The sequence below is a fragment of the Choristoneura fumiferana genome, chromosome 10 (assembly GCF_025370935.1).
Source record: "Choristoneura fumiferana chromosome 10, NRCan_CFum_1, whole genome shotgun sequence".
Classification (NCBI taxonomy): domain Eukaryota; kingdom Metazoa; phylum Arthropoda; class Insecta; order Lepidoptera; family Tortricidae; genus Choristoneura; species Choristoneura fumiferana.
Window position 1 is genome coordinate 6,444,167 of NC_133481.1, and position 14,998 is coordinate 6,459,164.

General features: G+C 38.5%; 1 protein-coding gene across 2 annotated transcripts in view; it reads right to left on the reverse strand.

Annotated features, from left to right (window-relative positions):
- ed (hemicentin protein echinoid) overlaps positions 1-14,998 on the reverse strand; it is an 88,229-nt gene that overhangs the window by 19,673 nt on the left and 53,558 nt on the right. For both annotated transcript variants that reach the window (XM_074093224.1, XM_074093225.1), the window contains exons 5-6: positions 13,153-13,349; positions 197-1,357 (exon numbers count right to left, since the gene is read on the reverse strand). In XM_074093224.1, coding sequence (XP_073949325.1) covers positions 197-1,357; positions 13,153-13,349 — 1,358 coding nt within the window. The remainder of the gene's footprint in view (positions 1-196; positions 1,358-13,152; positions 13,350-14,998) is intronic.

A 14,998-nucleotide genomic window follows, 5' to 3' on the forward strand; every position in this document is an offset into this window, starting at 1 on the left:
TTTTTTCTATTACTAATTATCTATTATCTTTATTATCCGGGCTGCTATAAAAAATACCTAACATCTAATTCTTGAGCTTATAAATGCCGCCCCTGGAAGCCATATGAATGGAATTCCAGTGCTTAGCCATTGTACTAGCTGTTTGCACAAAAGTCGAAGTTTAAAAATCATAATTTATTACGGGTTTCAAACTTACGTTCTATACGAAGATGCATAGTTGATTCAACTTTCTTGACTTCGTTCTCAAAAGTGCAAGAATATATTCCCCTATCTTCGGGCAACAGGTCGTTAGCGTTCGGTCTCGCTTTGCCGTTGAATCGGAGCGTGCTTTGTACGTTGTAGACGGAGTTTCGGCCCTCAGTAATATCAGTTTTGACTTCGTATAAGTTCGCGTCGGGCTTGATCTCGGAGTTATCTTTGTACCATTTAACGTTGGGGCGGGGCTTGCCGAGGGCGCTGCATGTGACCGCGAATTCTCGCTCGCCGGAGGGCTTGGTGAGGTGCGGCTGCAGCTTGGTCTGGAAGCGAGGTGGCTGGTGTACTTCGAGGGTGACGGAGGCGAGCTGGCCGTGGCCGAGTTCGTTGGTGGCTTGGCAGTGGTAGACGCCTTCGCTGCCGAGGTGCGCGCTGGGGATGGTATACTTGTTGCCGGTGGCGAGCACGGCGGGCTTGGCGGGCGGGTCAGCGGCGTCGATGTCGCGGAACCAGCGGTACTGCGGCGCTGGCCAGCCGGGCGGCTTGGCGGCGCACGTGAGCGTGACGCCCGCGCCCTCCTGCGCCACGGGCTGGTGCGGGCTGATGTGCGCCGCGCCCGGCTTGTGCCGCACCAGCACCGCCACCGACGCGCTGCTCGCACGCTCCACTCGTTTCCCATTGCTTGACGATATCTCGTTGATAGCGCGACACACGTATGTCCCCGCCATGTCGGCGTTTACACGCGTCAACAGAAGATTTTTGCCTTCCTGCCTGAAGTCCGATTTCCCTTCCATGGTCCATTCTATGGATATAGGTTCAGGATTTGCTGAGACTTCGCAGTGGATTTTGACGGTGCCGCCTTCTTCGGCCTCGAAGGTTTTGGACTCGACGGTGACTGTGGGAGGGAAGAGGACGTCGACGAATATTTCCCTCTCGCCTGGGCGGCCGAGGCCGTTGTCTGCAGAACAGGAGTACTTGCCGGCGTCCTGTACGGTCACGCCTTGAATGGTGTGCGTGAATGAATTGGAGATATATTTTCCATTTCTGGTCCAAGTCACAGAGTTCACTTTAGGCTTGGCGTCTACTTTGCACTCCATTGTTGCACTGCCGTCGATTTCTACTCGTAACGGATTTTCAGGACCAACTTCTACTCGCGGGAAATCTGTGAACAACAATACATGTGTTATATATATGTACCTATATGAATACGGAATTACGAACGAGAGTCATTGAGAGTGACGAGAATTCTTAAAAATAATTTCGCGTCCTGTTTCATCGATTTTTTACTGTTTGTTTGTTTGTTTATAGTCATTATTGTACAAAAAAGAAATACAAAAATGTTACACAATAAGAAAGTGCTAACTACAAAGGCGGACTTATCCCTGATAGGATCTCTGCCAGTCAACCTTTGAGTGGTAGAGAAGAGCAATCAAAAAAATAAGAATCGACAAATAATGTTCATCGTCAGGTGTACATAAATACTCTACAGGGAAGTATGTTAACTTGCACGAATAACATTGTTTATGTAAATGCAATGCTATGTTTTATTGCACCCTGGAACAACTGAGTGCGTCATTTTAATTAAGTAACGTTTTAATCGTTAAAATAATTACGTACTTTATTAAAACTATATTAATTGGATATACAAGTAAAACGCAAATGTACTTCGAAATATAGCACCAAATATAATATAGTTTTAATTGGCGTATTTTTAAGTGCCGAGAAAAATCCGTTACCTAGGTAAAATTACACACTGCGTGCATGAAATTAATTAATAGAGAGAACGACATTAGAGAGAAGTGATACGGTATTTGACAACTCCTGAACTTGCCATATCTTAATATTATTATGAAAATATAGATATACAGACAGTGTTTAGCGAAGAGAAAACTTAAATCGGTTGAAAATTGGATTTATAGTGAATTTTTGAAAAATCTATATACCTGTCTCTTTCTTAAACGCTTTTCTCTATGCAGCAAGTGTGGCGGTACTGGCGTGTGACGTCACATGCCAGTATGTCTTTCTCTGTCTAATCTTGAATTTCAAACCCTCATAACTTTGTTATTTGTAAAGGTAGCTTAAAAATTGTTTCTTTATTCGATAACAGGCATTGTGTAGTTTTAATTTATAAAACATATACTTACAAAATAGTCATATACCGTATTGTGCAACGCTAGTATTAAGCAGTAACCGGCAGGCAACTAATAAGCCCGAAATAACATTACAGTACGCAGCCATCCAGGAATAATTCCAATTATCTTGTTTATATGAACCGTTTACCGTGGCCATGTGGAGGAGTAGGAAGCGGATGTTTCTGTGTGCTACATACATGCTCTTTACGATAATAAATCTCAGGGTAAATATAATTCCACGCGGATCAAGCTTTTGAACCATTTACGGTTTAGGTTAATGGATTGGTTCTTTTTATCTTGGCATCAAGTAGATTTCGCAACAAACAGGAAACACCAAACTTTGCGTCCGAATCCCTACCGCCATTTATTCGCCAAGTTGTTTATTTAAGCATAGTTGGGTATTTCATCAAGCTCGGCGTATTCCATCAATCATAGCGAGCGCACCGCGCCAACCGAAACTTATTTTATTAACAACATTGAATATTGTAATCTCGTGATATCTTTCATCCGTCGTTCCGCGAACATAAATTACTTTTTAGGGTTGGGGGAATGTCTACGCGAAGGTGATGCCCGCATCACGCAAGTCGACTGACAGTTGTCAGTAAGTTCTAATTTTAAAACAAAGAGCACAGGGTAAGTTTTTGTGAATTAACGATCTTAACTGATTGAATCTACCAATGTCACTGTATGCCAGTGGCGTGGCCCCGTAACAACTCTATTCCTACAGTACCGTGTTGTCGAAGTGTTCACCACTTGCCCACATTTCTCATTCGAACAAGTAGACACTTGTTTTAGTTCGGATTGTCTTCTGAAAATTTGCACTCCACGCCATTTTATTTACGTAAGTACCTACAGTAAACCAGGACTCGTCAGTTTTCTTTGTTTTTCTTAAAGATTTAAATGAGAAAAAAAAACGACCTTTTGTTTCGAGTTCTGAACGACATTAGCAAATTAGTTTTAGTGTAGATACGTACACAATACCCGTAAGTGTAGGTAGGTGGTATCTACTGCCTGATGTGACATTTTAAAAGGAGTGTATTCGTTATGTATTTTGTCACGACGACTACATAACCACATAACTATGTATCAGATTACTAGAGGATAAAATATTATTTATATACACATATTCTACAAACTATACATATAAAGATACATTAGAAAGTAATAACAAATAAACATGGAAGAGTAATAAATTGATTAACTAAGAAAAAATGGTCAAGTCAGTCTGTCAGTCGGAGTGTGGTAGGGCAGCACCATCATCAGATTACTATATTAAGAAGAGCCGGATTACATAGTAAAATGTCAGTTTCTAATATTAGTGGGATTTTGTATTCATTTCCACTAATAGGTACACGAGGTTGTTATTAATTGTGCAATCGGACGGAACCCTGGATCAACTAATCCTCCACTAATCTAATTCCTCCGTCAATTTCTTTTTATTTCAAGACAGTTTCTTTCTACCCATCAGTATTATCTATTCTGTGCCATTAGTTACCCCTGACACGGACCTGTATTTAAGTAGATCACGCAAGTAAAGTTAGTCACCCAACTTGCTTGTCATACACACGTCCTAACTTTATTTTTGTCAAAGTCGAGTTAGAGTAAACCAGTCAGGCTCTTCATGTTACTGAGTGATGAGTGAACTTTTAAGTTTTGTTATTCTGTCCCGTAACTCAAGAGACTGTAGTGATAAATGTGATAATAATATAGTTGCTTGGAAAAATGTTTGTTATGTTTGCTACTGGCAAGGAATTGCTTTCTAACTGTACAGAACTCCTAACATTTGGTGGATTGGTAAATCATTTTTTTAATGAGTGATCCACGAGTCATTGCCTTTGCAACGAGCTATACTTAAAACTTGATTGACCCTAATTCAGGCTTGCTGGCGGAAGTTTGTTATTTTTGACTAAAAATTACATAATTTCAAAATGTACATGTTCAGTTTTTATAAATTTCATAGTATTTATGTCATTAATTTAGATATACGTCCGTGATCTTGAGCGCCAAACAGTCGGTCCGGTCACATTTTAGTCGATCAAATTAAAAATATGGGGACAGTAAACTGTCTAATGCTAAACTTCACTCGACTTATTCGTCAAAATATTACAACAATATGAGCGAAAGAGAAAGAGATGCAGTAAGTATAAGTAGTTTCTAGCGTGAGTGACGGATATGCCAATAGCCCAATGCGAACACACGTGAAGTCCAGTGCAGGTAGGAGCTAAAACTAGATGCTGTATGCTCTCACGAGTAATGTTTAATATGTGAACTAGTATCTAGTTTTAGCTTAGCTCTTATCTACAGTCACGGAAACTGAATCACGTAGGTACCAGGGTGGAACCTTTGTGCTACTAATGTCATGTTGACATCCCATACATTTGCCAACCACTGGTAGACATCAACAACAACTGGTAGCACAATAACACACACACTGGTCTAACAACTGGTAGCATGGTGTACGGTTGTGTCACTCTGAAGATGAGCTCTGGTTGAGTTCGAAACGCGTCAGTGTAGTGTGGTGGTGGTGATAGATGGGTTTGTGTGATTTGTGTGTGTTCTTACAGTGTGGAGGTGGAGGAACTGCATGAACACGCATATTTTGCATAAGCTTAGCTATCGTAAGGTCGCGGGTGAGCAAGGAAATTCTTTTAGTTCATTGATATGGACCTCCGCAAAGTAACGCCTGATTCAATAAATGATTATGATAAGGTTCCAGCAATGGCAACCCAGAGAGAGAAGGAAGCGAGAGTTAATACTGGCAGTTAGTGTACACAACATTTGCGATACTAGTCAACGCTGATATAGGAACCCGACCCAACCCGTTTAACGCACTCGGACTCACAATTTTTCTTGTTTTTTTATTCGTCTGGATGGAAAACGAGCAAGTGGGTTTCCTGATGGTAAGAGATCACCACCGCCCATAGACACCTCCAACACCAGGGGGATTGCAGATGCGTTGCCAACCTAGAGGCCTAAGATGGGATACCTCACGTGCCAGTAATTTCACCGGCTGTCTTACTCTCCACGCCGAAACACAACAGTGAAAGCACTGCTGCTTCACGGCAGGATTAGCGAGCAAGATGGTGGTAGCAATCAATATATATATCCTAAATCCATCCATACTAATATTATAAATGCGAAAGTGTGTGTTTGTGTGTTTTTATGTTTGTACGTCTTTCACGTCGAAACGGAGCAACGCATCGACTTCGACGTGATTTTTGGCATAGAGATAGTTTATGGGATTACATAGGCTACTTTTTATCACAAAAAATGCACAGTTTCCGAGGGAGCAGCGCGCGATAACCAAATTCTACGCGGGTAAAGCCGCTGGCAAAAGCTAGTATTATGAAAATGGGCAATGTTTAGCGAAGAAAAAAAAATTGGCTGTAAATTGTATTTTATGGTATATTTTTGAAATATTCTACTATCAGTCTCCTTCTAAAGCGTTTGTTTGTATTCATTGTTGAAATGACAATAGAAATACACATCATCTGTAAATGCAGCTATTTATATATAATACTAGCTTTTGCCAGCGGCTTCGCCCGCGTGGAATTCGGTTATCGCGCGCTGTTCTCTCATTTTTCCGGGATAAAAGTAGCCTATGTCACTTTCTGGCCCATAAACTATCTCTATGCCAAAAATCATCCGGTTCGGAACCCTAAAAATGGTATCGCAGTGTCATGATAAGGACCTACAAGTAAAAAAATCTCTAAGCTACTTTTAATCTCGACAAAGCTCTTAACGAGAAAGAAGGAACTGGCTAAATGTAATTACCATGATGGGTTAAGCCCCCCATTTCCATTATACAGTTACACAAGCCCACAATACAACAAGCTCATTACAGATCTTTTGATCACTTAAATATCGGGGTAGGTAATAATATTGTTCATTCAGGTAGCTGTAAATTATAACTAAATGATTCTATAAGTGTTAAATGTCGTTTTACCCGATTGCTCGAAGGAGGGTTATGTACATTTTTCGAGCGTATGTATGTATGTATAATTCTTTGGTCCTCTATGTAGCCTAAACGACTATTATAATTATATTTCTTTAGGTATGACAAATATTTCAAAATGGCGCCCGCGAAACAAATAATAGAGGAAGGGCGGTTTTTTAAATTGTATAGGTGAATAATACAGGTACTAAATGAAAGCTAATAATTAGCTTTTTTCAAATAAATATTTTCACGAGGAAATCAAAAAGTATGAAATACTTAATTAGTTTTTTTTCTCCTATTAAGTGCACCTTGCGTAACGTACTAACGTAAGTACAGGGCTGACCGTTAATTTTTGTGCATGTGAGAGTCGCGCAAGTCTATTAGCGTTTACCAACATTTGCCAGCGCGCCGTCCAACCCACATGAACGGTCATCGCTACACTTACGTGCCGCGTGCTGTATGGTACGGAACCCTAAAAGCCAATTTACATTAGGTACATATATAGTGTAAGACCGGACTAAATTGGATATAATTGGTAAAAGAAAATCTGTAATTTCTTACCTCTGTAGGTAGATAATATAATGAGCTTATTAATATCTTTTCGACGAAGCAATCAGAATCGCGCTTAGATGCTTAGAATTGATACATAATACTTAAGGTGAAAGAATTTTTCGTCTTTTGACAATAGTACAAACATAGCACCACAAAATGTCGAAAAATTATTCGTTCAAGACATAAAGTACAGCCGCTGACAGATGGATTCTTAATATTTTTACTAATAAGTAAATAGGATTACGCAAGACTTGAAGTATATAAAGTTGCTTCTCGATGGTAAAAAAAATCGCTAATTTTTACCTACTCTTCAAAAATATGGACTACACGCTCTTGGTCCTACGTAATAAAGTGTATAAATATGTTTGAGTAGTTCGAATATCTATTAATACATAAGAGTTAAAAAAAACGGAATCACCTTTGCATAACAGACAACTATACGAGTAAGAAATATCATTTCAAAATAGTTCCCTTGAAGTTCCTGAAAACATTGGATACATTTCATCTGATATCACAACCAAGATATTGATATTAATTTATTCATTGCGCAAGTTCAATCTAAAACGTGTACAGATGTACTAATATTATAGTAACTGCTGTGGGTACGTGTATTGCTACAAAATAGGTAAAGGACACAGCTGATAGAAAGTATTTTTTTTGTAATACATTTCAAATTTATTGATAAATTCTTTTGTTTATAGCACTTGAGTAACGCCTTTATTTAAAAGTACGAGATTTCCTCTCAATCGGAACCTAGCTTGGATAACGTGAATCTGGAAAAGCAGAATAACATAGCTGGCAGTGCTACGCATCGATGTAACTAATTAACCCCAAAGTTTTACAAAAGTCCGATCTTAAATAAAGGAGTTTGTCGCTAATTGTTGCCGTTAAATGTTTTACGAACCCCATCCTCTCTCATTGAATATAATATATTTAGGAAGTTGATTCCTTATGTGAGATAGGGTTTACATAATTGAAGGAGGGTCATGGGGTGAGTTGCCTTAACTCAATTATTCAGAGCTGTGCAGTAAACGGCGGCTCGTGCTTTGCTGAATCACCTGGCAGTACTTCACTTAACATGTCTGATCTATGAATCTTGTTTCAAAATAGTTAACACTGAAGCATTCCCGGTTAATTGGTTGACCTAATTACACTCAAGCGGGACACGCATTTTCAACAAACTCTTCCTTACCGGATGTTTCAAATTTTAAATACATGTTTAATATTTTAGGTAAATAATAAAGTCACGCCCCTTTTCGTGGCCCCTAGGACAAATATTATCTTCCTGCTTGACCGTGTTGGATGTTCGCAATAAGCCTATTATAAAATAACTAGCTTTTGCCCGCGGCTCCGCCCGCGTGGTATTCGATTATCGCGCGCTGTTCCCTCGGGAACTGTGCATTTTTCCGGGATACAAAGTAGCCTATGTCACTCTCGGGCCCATAAACTATCTCTATGCCAAAAATCACGTCGATCCGTCGCTCCGTTACGGCGTAAAAGACGGACAAACAAACACACACACACTTTCGCATTTATATATTAGTATGGATAACTGTTGCCCGCGACTTTGTATGCAAAGAATCCGTTTATCGTGCGCCCTCGGAAATCACTGGTGAGCAATTCCCAAATGAGTCGCGCATACTGTCGAGACCGGCTCGGCTGTATACGAGTATTTTCCGCCTCCGTCGAAAAAAAAAACTCGATATATCGGGATGAAATGTATCGTATTATTTATTCTGGTCTACCATTATGATGTATGCAAAATTTCATGCCAATCGGTTCAGTAGTTAAGGCGTGAAAGCGGAACAAACAAACAAATTCAATTATGCATTTGTAATATCGGTAAGGATAACACTAATTTCATTTTTCGAACGATCTGTAAGATAATGTTTTAGTTGCTTTTTCAGCCCTAGAACTGTAATATTAAAGCCGATTTTCTCTAAAAGCTTAAGAGCATCGCCGAAATAGCGTTAACGCGGGACGGCAAGTAAAAACAAGCATGCTAAAAGCCCTTTCACGATTCTTGTTTTCATTTAACGGGCCAAGTTTGCAAGTTCGTGTCCTTTGCGAGTGCGGCGAACTCCCAGCTGATTGAGGTTATTTGCGGAGGCTTTACATTTCCTCCATGGCTGCCGGCTGCGCTCTGGGATTACTACTGCAAGGGCCGCGTTCTCCGCGAAAGAAACGGGAGCAAACAACATTTCGCCGCAAGTTGTGTCGTGTGCCAGCGGTAATGACACCCGCCCGTTTTACGATTGGGTCGCCCAGGGCATTATTTTGGCGCCAATAGCTTGGATAAATAAAAGCTTGGTTGTTGAATATTCGAAACAGTAATTTCCGCAATTTATAGCGATAATTTACGTGATTAAAAAAAATATCGTGGGATATGATGGGTATTGAGTACGGTAGCTGTGTCTTGGTGTTATAAGAGGCCCAAGCCGAAACAAATTGTTAGCTAAGTATAAATTTTCCGTCTCATTTGTAAAGGTTCAGCAATAGCGAATGTTGGGATAAAATTTATGTACATATTTGGAGTTCTTTCTTCTGTAGGGTTCAAAAATAAATCACTTTGTTGTGCATCTGTCCGTCTGTCTGTTTGTCCGTTCGTCCGTCTGTCTGTCTCTAGTCTATCAAGGCCCTTTTATATGTAAAGAACGCGTTGAGGTATCCAGCTAAAATTAATATCATTTAGGTATTAATACCATATACTCAGGTATAGATACTGATATAGGTTACCTTGAAGCAGCGAAAAAAATTTTTTCTAAGTCTACACGATCAAATTTCCATACATATTGCTGTAACCGAAAAACTTATACGATATTTCCAGTTGTGTTAGAAACATGAAATTTGGTATTAAGGTAACTCTTATATTTAGTAGGTACAACCAATAAGAAAATTCTGAAAATCTTAAAAGTTTACGTGTTCTTCAGTGGCCCGACGAATTCTGAGCGGATTACTTTTTCACGGCATTTTATTTAGATAATTATTTGAAAATTGATTATGTTAGTTGTGAAAGTCAATGAATTCGGTTTAAATCATTTAGGTAAAAAAGTTGCCCCAGTCATAATAGGAAACGAAATATTGGCAGATGACTCAAATATTGATAAACGCCAACATCTCGAGTATTTCATAAAGTAGCTAATAGCAAAGTTATTATTCTTACTTCTTAAGAGGGCCTAAGCTTTTAAGTCGGGGCTTAATGTTAAAAGTTTAATCCTAACTATCCCAAAGAAGTCGGTTTAGTATGTGCAAAGGATACTTAAACTTTTATCAATTAGAGGAAAACCATTACTAACTTCGTTAGTAGGATTAAAAGTTGGCGAAGCGGAGTTTGACTGAATAAGTTACGTAGGTAAACTCTCCACATTCATTCCTAGCTAAGGAAGTTCGGGCGTTGCGTCTTCAGCCGAATTATATTAGGTGATTTTATTAATTTCAGAATTAATTAGGACGGTACGAAGGAATGAGGTTTCCGAGGGATTACGCTTAAACTCTTCTAATTGGCATTTTACACGCTACGTAATCCTTTCTCTAGTTATTAATTAGATGATAAAGGTGCGTCACCACCAGCACTAAGTGTGACTTCATTATTTGTCAATGGGAGCTCACGACCTGCTGCGACAGAAATGCCTTTGACACGGGAACACGGGGATTTTGAGTTCCAGCGCTCTTAAATAAAAACGAACTATGTAAAGCAAAATGACATTGGGGTAAACCGTGTTAAAAATGAAAAAAAAAAATGGTTAAAACTTTTCAGAGGTTGACTGGTAGAGATCCCTTTAAGGGATAAATCCGCCTTTGTGCAAGTATCTCAAAGTTTGTCAATTGTATGTTTTTTTCTTAATTTTCTTTTGTACAATAAAGAGTTTACATACATACATACATTTCATAAAGTTATAGTACAGTTTTTAGCATAATTTTGTTACACATTTTTACTAAACACGCTAAGTACTTTGTTTCCTTGCTGGTACCTACTTACATTTTATAAGTCGGTAATTAAGGGCCATAAAGAGTATTCTAATTTAAAACATATTATGACATAGCATGGTTTTATTAAAAAAGATAGCTTGCAGCACCGAATCATGAATATTTTTTGTTACTCCGACGTAATAACTTTACCTACTTGAAATATAAAAGGCCGTAAGTCTCGTCTTATACATTATTACAGCTTATATTCCTTTAAAAGTAAAACTTTGGGCGGCACGACATTCAAAAACCACCTCTTCGGTAGACATGGCATTATGTTTCCAATTTGTTATTTTCAAAGTTGTCATTTCCGCCTGAATGTTATGAATTGTTGGTGAAGTATTTTAGGGAAGCATTCCCCTTTTTGCATTGATTTTCTTGTTGGAATGGTGAAGGTGATGGCGAGGAATGGCGCATTTTTTATGTACTTAATAAACGCTGGATTTGTTCAGAAAATTACAAATAATACCATTTTCAGAATCACCTGAAAAATTAAATAAATGCCTAATTTCACTTAAGTAGTAGTTTGCATTGCGTATCACGAATTAAATTCTTATGTTACTAAAATAGACGTTTAAAAGGTAATATTGAGGTATCTGCCTAATTACTCTATTCTATTTATGTACTAAAAATAACATTCTATAAAGTAAAACAATTGCTTTGCTCACTCGCTGAAATGTTTTTAAAACATTGTACGGAGGTATGGAACCCTTCATGTATGTACGAGCCCGACTCGCACTTTACCGATTTTTTATTTATCTATTTATTTAATCTAATCATATTTAACGTAAGATTTTATTTGTGGCTAACATGCCAATGCCCGCCAACGCCATGCGTAGTAATCATAATCACACAAGCAAGAAGACTATGAAATGCAAGAGGTAATGAGATTAACCGGAACCCGTGATAACACCTGACCTAATTTGGCATTTTGTCGCCACACACAAAATATTGGTGTTAAGACTTTCAGAATAAATACTTTAAGAAACATTTAATCCGTTAAGCTATTATATATTTTTGTACTTTAAATTCATACTATTTATATATATACATACATATCTGAACTAGGCTTATTTGTAATAAGCCTACAATACACAATGCACATTATAAGATATGTACATGTTATATTGTAATATCAAGCGGATTAACAAATTAGTAATACCTAGTTGTTATATAAATACTTATATCTAAGAGGGTCTTGTGAAAGTTTGGCCAGAGTTCGTGGACAATAAAGGTTTATTTATGTAGATATTCGTACTTGACATAAATATGTACCTACTCGTACATAGAATAGAATAGATAGAATAAGCCTTTATTAACACACTTAGAGTAAAAGATACAATATACAAGATACATATGGATTTGTTCATATTTCAGGCATGAATTCATGTTCTCTTTAGGAATAATGAACTTCAATTGTTGTTTCATATCCGGAATGGTGCTGGTAATATAAACGAGGATATTAAAACACATTCATAAACATTTTCTGAATACGTTTAGAACAATAGACTTGTTTAAGTTTCACAATCTGTAACAGCTCTTCGACAATTGCCTACTTGGCTGATTGGATTGGATCCTACGTATTGCGTTATCGTTGCCTTTACTAGAAAAACAATTTACTTTAATTTAATATGTAAAAATCAGATACACTTAGACACATACTTTATTGTAAAATAGCTGTTGCCTACGTACCTACGACTACATCCACGAATGATTCGTTTATCGCTATTCTGCGGGAATTATGCAATTTTCGGGATAAGACTATCCTATGTCTTAAACTATCTCCATTCATAAGTTATATCTAAAGTTCTAAAGAGATTCAGCTGTTTAAACGTGAAGACATACAGTTGTTTTCGCATTTATAATATTAGTAAAACGAAAGAATAGTAAACATTGTTTTTAAACGATAGTTAGTATACCTTTTTCTAAATTATATATAATGTTTTAAGTGGGACATTTATCTACTTATCGTGTGTGCCTTCGCTGGGTAGAGGCACTCTTCTTACGATAAAGTAACCATTTTATGGTTTCACAATTGGAAGACTTTTAATTAAGGACCAAATATTCCATTTTTCCTCAACAACTGACAAAAACGAATGAATCCTTGCAGAAGTTTGATTAGAAAAAAAAAGAAAAATTATGGTCCCAGGAAATTGTTGGAGCATTTGACATTGTGAAGTCAATCACGGCGTTTTAATGGTATTTATTATAGCTTTTTCGATGGTTTCATTTCATTTAGAGTGGCTATGTTAGGTATAAAAAATAAAACAAAATGCATATGGTTGGAAGCAAGAAAAAGAAATCTATCAAAGGCCACGTATCATAAGGCCACGTGTGCTAGTGATCCAGTAAATAAAGGTAGGTACTTACAGTTGACGCTGAGCTCGACGTTGGCGTCGAGTTGCTCTCCCTCTGGCATGGCGCGGTTCCATACGACGCAGCGGAAGAGAGCAGCATCGTCGTCCCTTGTTGGTGTTAGCGTAAGTGTTGCTATTGTTGGTTCAGCACGCGTACGCCCGTGCGTTACCACCGCTTCAAGGGGATACGTTGAGCCGTGGCGGTACCATCTGGGGACAAAGGTTAAACATTAGAACAGCTACTACGAATTCACCTGTCGCTCTGTGTGTTTCTTTTGTAATGGATTAGGGAGGAAAGGCTGACAATGACAACTATTACGAGTCACTTTCGTATGACCATCAAGGTGGATTTGAGATAGGGAGATTTACAAATATACGACAGTTTAGTTTCTGCAGCGTGACCTACCTACATCGATTGGTTTCATTGTCCTTAAACTATCTCTGAGTATACGCCACGTGCCAACGTAATAACTGTAGTAAAATAATTGTCAAAACCGGGAGATACGCCTAACTTTTCACAATAATACTCAAAATGACAAACGTGTGAACTTGGGGAGTGGAGCGCCAACCAGAGCAGTTTATTACATTTGGTGACATGATAAATGTACCCAATACCGTTCTAAATAACCGTCGATGGATTAGCGACCCAAATGGGTGAACTCTGACACCTATTGACGCCATTTAACCCTCTGCGTATTCGATGTATGCTCTTAGATCTTTAGGGACATCTTCATTCCGACGGTAGCTTGGACATCCCAAGGGGATTGGTATACGTCATCGATTAAGTATAGGTACGCTCTGTTAGCAGCGGAATCTCGGTCTGATTCGCATTAGGCAATTTATGATTATGTTTGTTATTAATAAACAAATCCATGTTTTTGTTTATTTAGTAGCATCAACTAATGTATGCACATTTAAAGAAATAGGTATTGCATGCAACAAAAGAGGTGGTTCATATTCAGAAGGACTCCAGGTAATACTGAGTCGTACCAATGTTCATGTACCTATCATGTTCATTAATTACCAATTTTTTTAATATAATAACTATGTATCATCATCATCATCCCAGCCTATATACGTCCCACTGCTGGGCACAGGCCTCCTCTCAGATCAAGAGGGCTTGGGCCATAGTTCCCACGCGGGCCCAGTGCGGATTGGGAACTTCGCACGCACCATTGAATCGCTTCGCAGGTTTGTGCAGGTTTCCTCACGATGTTTTCCTTCACCGCAAAGCTCGTGGTAAGTTTCAAATGTAATTCCGCACATGAATTTCGAACAACTCAGAGGTGCGAGCCGGGGTTCGAACCCACGACCCTCTGCTTGAGAGGCGATAGGTCAAACCACTAGGCCACCACGGCTTCACTAACTAATTAACTATGTATATTATCACGTATTTATTATTCTCACAAAAGGTACGTTAGAATAATAAATACGTGATAATATACATAGTTATTATATTTGAAACTAAATTTCAACTAACGGTATGCCAAACAATAGACTAGGTAACTATTTCACGAACATCCCAACATGAAGTTCTGGGTAGGTATAACAAATTTAAAACTATAACGCAACTCCGAGTCGCAGTATTTACCACATACAACTTTAAGTAGGTACATTTGCGCTGAAAGTTGTGGCTGTTAACGGATTTCGTAGATTTCTGCGAAAGCAATTTCAATACTAGTTCTGAGCGTAAAATGGTAGAAATATAAAGTTTTGTGAATATTTTAAGCGTAGTGTTAGCGTGATCTAGTAGCGCGCGTAATAGCGGGCTCCTAGAATGGCGCAGTGCAGTGATGCCATGCTGTTGCTGTCTCCAATTAAAACTTTATTAAGATTAATACACGTTTTAAGCAGCACTT